This window comes from Microtus ochrogaster, chromosome 2 (genome assembly GCF_000317375.1).
Source record: "Microtus ochrogaster isolate Prairie Vole_2 chromosome 2, MicOch1.0, whole genome shotgun sequence".
In the NCBI taxonomy this organism is placed as follows: Eukaryota; Metazoa; Chordata; class Mammalia; order Rodentia; family Cricetidae; genus Microtus; species Microtus ochrogaster.
The window spans coordinates 62,677,510-62,687,849 of NC_022010.1; the positions used below are offsets into that span (position 1 = coordinate 62,677,510).

General features: G+C 36.8%; 1 protein-coding gene across 2 annotated transcripts in view; it reads right to left on the reverse strand.

The window, feature by feature from the left end:
- Alcam (activated leukocyte cell adhesion molecule) overlaps positions 1-10,340 on the reverse strand; it is a 178,867-nt gene that overhangs the window by 7,936 nt on the left and 160,591 nt on the right. Inside the window, exons 12-14 of one of the 2 annotated variants that reach the window (XM_013352357.2) lie at positions 8,948-9,080; positions 7,121-7,159; positions 6,713-6,830 (exon numbers count right to left, since the gene is read on the reverse strand). In XM_013352357.2, coding sequence (XP_013207811.1) covers positions 6,713-6,830; positions 7,121-7,159; positions 8,948-9,080 — 290 coding nt within the window. The remainder of the gene's footprint in view (positions 1-6,712; positions 6,831-7,120; positions 7,160-8,947; positions 9,081-10,340) is intronic. The other variant, XM_013352360.2, reaches the window with a different exon arrangement.

Consider the following 10,340-nt stretch of genomic DNA (forward strand, 5'->3'; position numbering starts at 1 on the left):
AAGAAAATAGATGCAGAAAAGTGAAAGTGGAAGAAGATGATGATGTAACTTCCTGTCGATAGATATTCCTGTATGGTAAGACTAGAACAGTCTAAAACCTGCCTATTTCTGTGACCCTTTAATAACAGTTCTGCATGCTGTGGTGACCCCAACCAGAAAATCATTTTGTTACTACTTCATAACTATAATTTTGCTACAGTTATGAATTGTAATGTAAATATCTGATAGGCAAGATATCTGATATGTGACTTCGGTGAAAAGGTCATTTGACTTCCAAAGGGGTTGCGGCCCACACATTGAGAGCCACTGGACTGGAGTTAAGTGAAGTCACAAACATCTCAGATGCATTCAAACATACATATTCTAGATATAATTAGCTTAGTTTGTATAATGTTACTTGTATGTATGTTTTCAGGGCTGACCATTTGGTACTGGATAGCCAATTGTGTACTCTTCCCTGGGGGAGACTATTTTTCCTGATCTCAGTATTCCTTGAATTTCCATAGTTCCCATCGTGTAGGAGTTTAAGAGTTTTCTTCCCTTAAAAAATTATTTTGGTTTTTGTTTTGAGAATGATGTCCAAAGTTAGATGGAATTTTATGGAATAAATACCTTTTAATTTTGGAAAGTTTCCAGAGATTTGAAAAAAATTACAAGGGTTAGAACTCCAACTCCAAATGACAAAGACAAATTATTCTCTAAATCACTCTCTTCTACAAAGCATTTATCACCCATTTGAAGGACAAAGCACATACAAAGCACGTGCTCTTTACAAATAGATTAAACTATAAATTATGATCACTGCTTGTCTTAAATTTTCATCAGTAACTTTTTGTTTACTTTGACTGTAAGAGAAAATTTAAATCATAGAGTCATGAGGGGATTAAACTAAGTAAACTAAGATGGGAATGGAAAGAAATTCTATCCTTAACCATGAAGTGTAACTTGTTAGACGGGAGGGTGGTGGTGGCAGAGGTGGTCTTGAGGTTAGTGGATGTCCTGGTAAGTTTTAAGTGAACTTGACAAAAGCTAAAGTCATCTGAGAAGGGGAGAGAGATTTCAATTAAGAAAATTCTTCCATAAAGTCTGGCTGTGAGCAACCCACTTTCTTCATTAGTGATAGATGGAGATGGCCCTACACATTGTAGGTGGTGCCACCCCTGGGCTAGTGGTCTCAGGTTCTACAAGAAAGGAGGCTGAGCAAGCCACAAGAAGCGAGTCAGTAAGGATCAGTCTTCCATGATCTCTGAATCAGCTTCTGCCTCCAGGTTCCTGACCTGTTTGAGTTACTGTCCTGACTACCTTCAGTGATGATCGTTTGAGCTAAATGATCCCTTTCCTCCCCAAATTGCTTTGGTCATGGTGTTCCATCATAGCAATAGTAACCCTAACAAAACAAAATGTGCATTGGTGTCAGTTTGGAGCTACAAGACCCTGGCCACATCCTTCCTCCTAAAACTCTTGTTCTCTATAAATAGAGGAAAGAACAACAACCACATATGTTCATGAGAAAGTTGTAGGTGAGGCACAGGGCTCAACAACCTGATGTTACAGAGCTGTTGCCAAAGGCCACATGGTTACTGAACAGATCAGTTCAAATCTATGTCTTAGCTCATCTGAAAAAGCAGTTCTGTGAAGGAGCTAAAGCCATTAAAGTAATTTCAGACAGTCTCAGGACTCTTCAGGGATATCACCAAGTGATTATATACTCGCTTTGAAGTCTTTAGCAGAGAAGGTGGAAATGTCATTGGTGTTGCCTTCTACGGATGGCTTTATTTTAATATTTTAACAATAATTTAGTGGGGGTGGGGAAGTGGGAAAGTGAAGGGGGTTCTTGAGAATATAGGTTCAACCAATGCTGAGGGCTATCACTGAAAGAAATAAAAGGAGAAAACAAAACCAAACCAAAACAATAGAGAATTTTATATCTCTGAAATAAAATAATTTATATTGTAGTTATTTAATAAGTTTTGGGGGTTTTCAAAAACAGACAGGCATGTGTTCAGTGCCCTGTTTGAGTGTGAGGAAATATTAACTCTTCCTGACTGCAGGGTTAAATTCTGTGATTTATATTTTCTAGTGTGCCCAATTTACACCACATAAGAGTGCCAAGACTATGAGTTTTCAGGACGGGCACTTTGGCCGTGGAAAATTGCCAGTTCAAGCAGTCTGACCTTTGACACCTATACAGGTGATTAGGGGCATATCCAAGATAATAGTTATTTCCCCCTATTCCCTGGTCACAGCTGTCAGTGGGATGAGTCTTTTCTTGGGCCAAAGTTAATAAAAAGCCAGAGGTGGTGGAGAGAGCTTTAATCCTATCTGACAGTGGGCAGCAATTTCGTGACTTGGAGAAGAATAAACAGTCGGTTTTATTGCTACCACTTTCAATTTACTATGCTTAGACTTTGAGGCCGTTCTGAGAAATTCCTCACTAGAATAAGGAATGCACATGTCCTCTGTTAAAAAAAGTAATCAGGAACTAGCCTTTGTATCTTAGTTAACAGTTAGTATGCAGACTGCACAGTAAGCAGAAGACTGAAGATTGAAATAAAGATAAAATAATAATGATGATGATAAAAAGGACAAATACTTAAAATATAGTTAGGGATTGCTTTGGTTTGGTGAAGTGGCAGCTGTAGGTTTCCCTAAAATCCATGACTTTACTAGCCCCATGTAACTGGCTAAATTCCTGGTATCAAGCATGATTTTACTCTTGAGAGGAACTCTATAGCTCTTAAAATGAGGACTCAGCAAGTAATGACCTTCCACTTCAAAACAGAAAGCATCAGGGTGATATATTTAATGATAAATTCCACCAACATGCAAGGGAGAAGTTATATTGACCCTCTATAGTCTTTTTGTAAAATTAAAAAGAGGAGGATTCTTTCCTAATGCATCCTGCTAGGTCAACAGGACCCTGATAACAAAACTGGACAAAGACACTGCCAGAAAATGACAGGAAATTATCTCTCAGGAACAGAATTCCTAAATTTAAATAAAACTAACAAATCAAATCCAAAATGTACAAAAAACAAACACCATGATCAGATGGGATTTATTCCAGGTTGTGCATGGATGACTCAGCATTTAAAAACTAATTAATCCAATCCAAACTCAAGAAGAAAATCATATAAGTCATATTGAGAGATGACAGAATTCAGTATCCATTCATGAAAAAAAAATCCACAACCTTGTATGTGATGGTTCATCTCAGTAACCAACTGGAGGGATCAGAAGTCAAGAGGCATGCTTCTGGTGGATCTGTTAAGGTAATTTCAGGAGGTTGTCAAGGAGGGAAGACCCTCCCCTGGGCTGGGCAGCTCCTTCGGGTGGGTGGCCCCACAGGAAGAGGTGGGCATTGCTTGTCTGCCTGATGACTTTTGCTTGTTGCTGGTGAATGCATCTGTTCCAACACTGTCCTGTCATCCTTCAATAGCATCAATATCTGCTTCTTTGTCCTTCAGATATGAACTAAAGATTACTGAACTCATTGCCATTACTGAAGCATCCAGCTTTGTGGATGGAGCAGCTCCTGGGCTCTGCGCATCTGCGACATGCTGTTGGCCACCTAGGACTAGTGGTCATAAGCTATTCCAGAGAATGTGCTCTGATAAAATATCTGATTGTTTCTTTCATCCCCCCAATCTTTTTGGTTTTGTTTCAGTGTTTCAATCCCCTTGCTGAATTCCTCTTGTGTAACTGGGACTTTCTCCCCTAGTGCTGTTCACTTTAGAAACTACCTTCTCAGAGTCTCAAATAGAATCCTTTCATTGAAAAACAAAACAAAACAAGAAAACCCAAAAACAAACAAACAAACAAACAAACAACCAGAAACCCTGACTCCATAAAAACAAGAGGTTCCCATTGCAGTCTGCAGCTTGGCTCTGTACCAGCGAACATCCCTAATACTGATACAGAAAACAAGCTGGATCATGGTAAGAAGAGGGACATTTTCCCTTTACCTTGGAAAGGAAAACAGAAGCAATGATAATTTGCTTTTTTGAGCCTTTAATTTATGTGTACATACATACTAATGCCAAGAGGCACATGTGTCTTACATGCTACAGGTGTTGGAATTGAGTCTGTGAGATATTAATAACTTCAATTTCTCCTGAGTGCACAAAAATCCAAGGTTAATCATGACAGGGCCAGGTAGTTATATTTTTCAACAGGAAGCAAACTGCGATCTTTTAAAACTATAAATCCTCTATTTTGACGTGAGCCCTTTCCTCAGAGGACTTTCAGATCAAAACAATAGCACAGAAAGTCCTGGTTCTGCACTTAGTGGCCAGTGACATTGTAATTAGCTAGATACGCCAACATTTTCTCTTTATCCTAGGTCCCTTTTAGTTTCTTATTTATAGTTTGAGAGAATAATGGGGCATTTTCTTTTTGTTTTTCTCTTCTGGATGCTTGCCAAATTTTAAGTGCCAAAAAAAAAAAAAAAGAGCAAGAAATGAAAAGAAAAGAAGATCCAGACTTGGATAGCCCCATCTTTAATACAAATGGAGGGATGCGCCACCCCTGAATTTGTGGCATGTTCCTCCTTCATGGGAGGATGCAAAATGAACAAAGGTAAAGTCACATGTGGACTCTTAATTGAAAAGTAGTTTTGATGAAGTAGCAAATATATATGAATTTATATGGAATATGAGAAAACACTAAGTATACAAATGAACATACTCTTCAATTCTACTTTGAAATAAAAAAAAACCCTGATTCTCTTATTTTCCCAATGATGTTTCCCATAACTAATTCAAAGACCATCTCTCCAGTGTTGTTAAAACTCTATTGCTTTGCTAACTGCATTGCAAAAATTGGTCTTGGGGATTCTGAACTGAAATGATGAGTCTGCACTTCCTCTGTCAGTGGCTTAAGGGGTTAACACTCACTCATAGTGCACAAAAGTCAGCTTATTCTAGAGGTTCGGGAAGGGATTAAGGACACTTAGAAATCTGAAGCATCCCACACATTCTTCCTAAAAGTCTGTTATGTTGAAATGATGAGAGCTGCAGTTTATTACATTGATTACCAATAGTATTAAGTCTATCAAATCTGGCACATCTTTCAAATACGTAGCAGTCACATGTTAGGACTGGCCTTTAATTTAATGACCGACTTTAAAGGGAATGTTTGAGGTCTAACCTAATCACATTGTTAAACAAAGTTTCCAGCATTTATTTATCTGTGATTTGAGTTTTTTTGGTTGCTACACGTAACAGTTCACGTAACACACAGACACACTTTTATTCAGAGGACATTTGATGTCTGATGAGACATTGGCCATTAGCATGACTAACATATTAAGAGTTCTCTTAGGGCTTGAAATTTATTTAACTGTATAAAGAGGAGTGACCATGGCTCCATATGGGAATGGACATCATGCATATCAGTCACAAACACAACAGGAAAAATCTTTACGGAAAAAGGCTACAAAGCATCATGAGATATGGTAAGGCCTTATCACTCCTGTAAGACAAATAATTCTGCCCACTATAATTAGCCATCACAAGAAAGTCTCTTTCACAGTTAAAATATGAATAACAATGGTGTCTACTTTACAGACGTATTGTGAGCAGTCAATGTATGGTTACCATTCTTTCTTATGTTCACATTTTCCAGCGGTGCCTCCCTGCCAGGAAACTTCACTCAGATTGAAATGGACATGTTTAGAGGATGAGAATAAGATTATAGGTTTGAGCTCACTTTATCTTTTAACACTCTGTCTTCATAAAATATAGTTTTTGAATTTTTAGAGGGATTACCTCAGACATAGTGAAAGCCTAAAATTATGTTACAGGTTGGTACCAGCTATAGATATTCTATCATAAAAACAGTTATTCATTTATAAGATATACTTTTAAAGCCTTTCGAAACATGCAAATATGGGATTCCATGTCCCCTTGTGCTGGCAATGTAGACAGTGCGAACTCATATGGAGTGCCACCAACCTGATGTCGAGGATGCGTAGATCTTACAGAAATTATGTGCACCCGAATCTTGACTAATACGGAGTGGCTGCCATCTACTTACTGGTCATTTTCATCAGCTTAACCAGATATTTGGTAAAATCACTGTCAGAAGATCTTTAAGGTCTGTCTTCCACAGTGTACCTTATGATTTCAATCATTTTTAATTTAAACTTATCTAACGTGTCTTAAATGCATTTGTAGTATTCTGTCTAATCAGTGTTTTCATTAAGGCCAACGTAATGATGTTTCCACGTCTAAATTAGGTCTTTACGTGGAATAAAGTTATTCAATTAGAATAGAGGGAGGCAGCCTCATATCTGTGGAGTTACTTTCTGGTCAGATCAGACATTCACAGTCATTCACAATCCCTGAAATATGTAACTTCTTTTAAACTAATCTCCATCAACTTCAAACAGAAAGTTTAGGATGTTTTTCATTTAGGCAGTGTGTGCTTAAGAAACAAATCTACCCATGCAGAAAGCAATGACACTAGCAAAAGTAGCGGCATTCAGAATGCTGACTAAGAAAGATAAGGAGACACAAGCACATCTCAGGCCACACCCCTGATGTTAGTCCTACAGTCACTGCAAAGTAAAACAAAGCATGGTATGCCCAACTGGAGGCTGTATCTGTATTATTATAGAAATTACACCCATAGTGGGGGTAAGCACAATTAGCACGTTGGAGTTATCCAAGTTGGAGGCGGTGAAGACCAAGAACCCCTTTGTGCAACTTACTTGGATTTCTTCATGTAGAGCCAATAGACGACACCAGCCACGAGCGCAGCGAGTAGGAGACCAACTACAATTCCCACAATTAGTTTTGCCTGGTCATTCACCTTTTCTCTGTTCTCATCTACAAGAAAGAAGAAAAATCCGTGCAGTTACAGCCAGTGCTAAAGAGTTTGGAATGAAGTTGGTGTCGTCCTAACTTATTAATGGTGACTAAGGCTCACTATCATGATTTACATGCAAACTGGTGATTTTAAAGGGTGAAAAGTTTAGAACATTGACTATCTTGTCTCATTTGATATTGTAATTCAAGTCAAATTTGGACAGCTAAGAAAATCACTTATACAGGGACACTTCATAGATCTTGAGCTGATAGTCAATGAAGGAGAGTTGAGTCTGCGGTATAGTACCTACCACTTATATCGTCTGCCTCATCGTGTTCTGGAATACTTACTGAAATGAAAAATGTTAATATGAAATTAAAAACAAAATTTGTTGATAAGTGAAAGCCACCTTTACCATTATAGTATGATGTAATAATACTTAGTTAAAACAGCTATTCTACAACTAAGAGTAAAGAAAAGGAAAACCACACTGGATAGAGCAAGAACATCCCTACAAAGGAATTAATCTTGTTTTAAGGAAAGTAGTTAAAATGCAAATGTCTGAATCTATTGGAGAAAATTTACAAACAACAAGTTATGATATTTATCTAAAATCTATATTAATTTCCTACTGTCTATATCTTTCACTAGAACTTATTTTTAGGAGAAACAAGTTGGCCCCTATGAAGTCTACAATGTTGTGTCTCTCAACTCTTCTGCCCCTGCTTAGGAGAATTCATTTTCATTTTCTAGGATCAAGGACACTACTATTAATTAGGTTCTCAAAGAAGGAGTTGGGGTGGAGGTTATAAGTGGAGTGCTCAAGACATTACACTGCACCCTACCCTATGTGATGTTTGCTAGACTTGCAAGTTTCTGATCGTGCTATGATCTTAGTACAGTTAAAACTCAGTGCTCTTGTGGATTATCATTAAATTACACAAATATTCTTGTGTGCCTAAGTCTGCATCAGAATTCCCTATGATGTTAGAGGAAATTCAGGGTCTTAAGTACTCAGGGAGTACAAAGTTTGAAGTGATTGTTTCAAATACTGAGAAAAAGCTGAAACATCTCTTTCAACAGGTTAGTGATAAAAATATCTTTTTAGTTAAAAAATGCAAAAGGATAAGTTCTCTCTAGATAGTACAAATCAATACTCACAGAATTGCATTGTGAGAAGTCAATGACTGTATTTTAATTTTGTGTACTTTTGCTCTACAGCTAATCCACTGGGCCTTTATATTCTAGTCCATCTGTTAGGGGCCATTATCTTTTGAAATTGCTTTGTCCTACAAATTCCTATTTATTGTATTCATAACATACTAATGCAAGGATTCCAACTGATCAAGAAATAAACATTTGGCAGCAGGTCAGCTAACATCCTGTCTAAAAGTGAACTTTACTCTCAGCCAGTACTGATTTAGGGTTGCCATAGCAACAGCAACAGGAATAGTAACAGAAATGAAAATGGCTTCTAATTTTCCAATAAATCATATTTTTCAAAATGTTTTTCTCCTTTAAAAATACATAAACTAGGATTTCAATACTGACAGATTCTTCAGTTTTATCTAAGATAATTTCATTTACTTCCATTATGATTCAAAACTCATGAGAGAAGGGAAACTTTTCCAAGCTGAGTTCATTAATTCTCATGTCTTTTTTTTACCCTACTAATTTGTTAATTGGTCAAATTTATGGCATTTCTGTATAAAGTAAGGGTAGGATAAAAATACAATAAATTGTAATGCAAAGTAATAGCAGAATTAAAAATGTATCTAATGTGTCACTTACAAAAGTGCCTAAAATTGATCATTGAACTATCTGACTTTGTATCCACAGCATGGATTAGATATGAGCTGCCCTTTGCTTATTCTCCCTTGCATTTGGAGGGATTCCTGTGTTAGGGGAAAGGGTCCGAGTCTTAATATATGAAATAACTTAAACTGTGAAAACAAGGGTAGTAGAATGGAAACCAGGAAAAAAAGAAAAGTAACCTTATGGCGATGATAGCAAATGCAAAACAAATGTATGAGACTTACCATGATGCAGTACAGGGAGATGGGACTGAAGATGTAAAGCTAATGAAGAATAACTTCAAATTTTCTTACGGTTTTAATGTCAGAAATGAAATACTCACTCGCAGAGACATTCAGGGAGTTTACTGTTCTCTCCAGTTGGTTTTCTGCTGTGCAAGTTAGTGTAACATTCTCCTCGGGGGAAATGATAATTTTACTATAATACCTGCCATTGATATAAGGAGACTCCTCTGTCTGGAAGAAGAAGGAAGATGGGTTTAGAAGTGGGAAAGCATTTTACAAGTCTGGGACAGAACAGTGCTGGATGACTCAGGGAAGGTGTGCTGTCCTACTGTCTGTGCTTAAGGATATGGGGAAACTACAGATAAGGACCATCTAGGTCCTCTACTGCTTTATGGTTACGGCCGGCAGAAAAGAGATTAGTAAAGCAATAATGGGACCTGTCTGTCTAATATTCTCTTGGAATTTCAACACATCCATCAAAAAACTTTTCTTTTTTGATAGATGCTCAGTGTCAGTTAACCTTTTCCCATGATACTTGTTTCAAAGCATTTTATTAGTCATTATAATCACTAGCTTCCTTTCAGGGAATATTAGCATTTAATTATTTGTGGATATGGTCAATGGGCTTTTCTTTTTTTTGCTGTAAACATCTATTCTATTATCTTAATTCTTTGCGAAACGGGTATCTATTCTCTTACCTTAAATCTTTTATCAAACTTCAAGGAATAAAATAATTGTTTATGGGTAAATAAAACCATCGTTTCTCTCAGAACTTCCCTGTGCTAAATTAAAAAAAAAAAAAGCAGATCCTTTAGTGGTGACTTAAGGATTAACTAAAATGCATTTGATGGTCCTGAGACACAGATGGGGCATCTCTGGATGTGTGACCTTCAAATGTAAGAAAAAACGCAGTAACAGTGTTTCTTAGTTATTTGTGTTTCATCTTTTGAGAATTCTCTGTTTAGATCAGTACCCCGTTTTTTGGAGGTTTGTTAAAAAAAAACTATACAGGGTATTTTGTTTGGGGGTACATATTATGGTTTCTGAGGTTGTGTTTTTATGGGATCTCTGCAGTGAGAACTTATGCCTATGCATTTATGTAGTTTTTATGCTCTTTATTTTATTTGTTTGTTCACGTTCCAGTTTGTTTGTTTTATTTTATCTTATCTTAATTTATTTTCCTGTTATTTTTAGATGTCTTCTTGCTTTTGAATGAGAGATAAAAAGAAAGGGTATAGATTTGGTGGAAGTGGAGGTAGGGAGAATCAAGGAGAGTTGGAGGAGGGGAAACTGTAGAACTACATTCAGAATATATTGTATGAAAAATGTATTTTCAATAAAAATAGGGAAAAACATAAAAAGTATACATATTGCCTAACAAAAAATCTTTTAAAAAAAGGATTTGAAAATTAAAAAAAAATAAATAATGTAGTAGGTTCATTCTTGGGATTAGACAAAAATACAGCACAAATCAAGCCAGCATGCATTCAA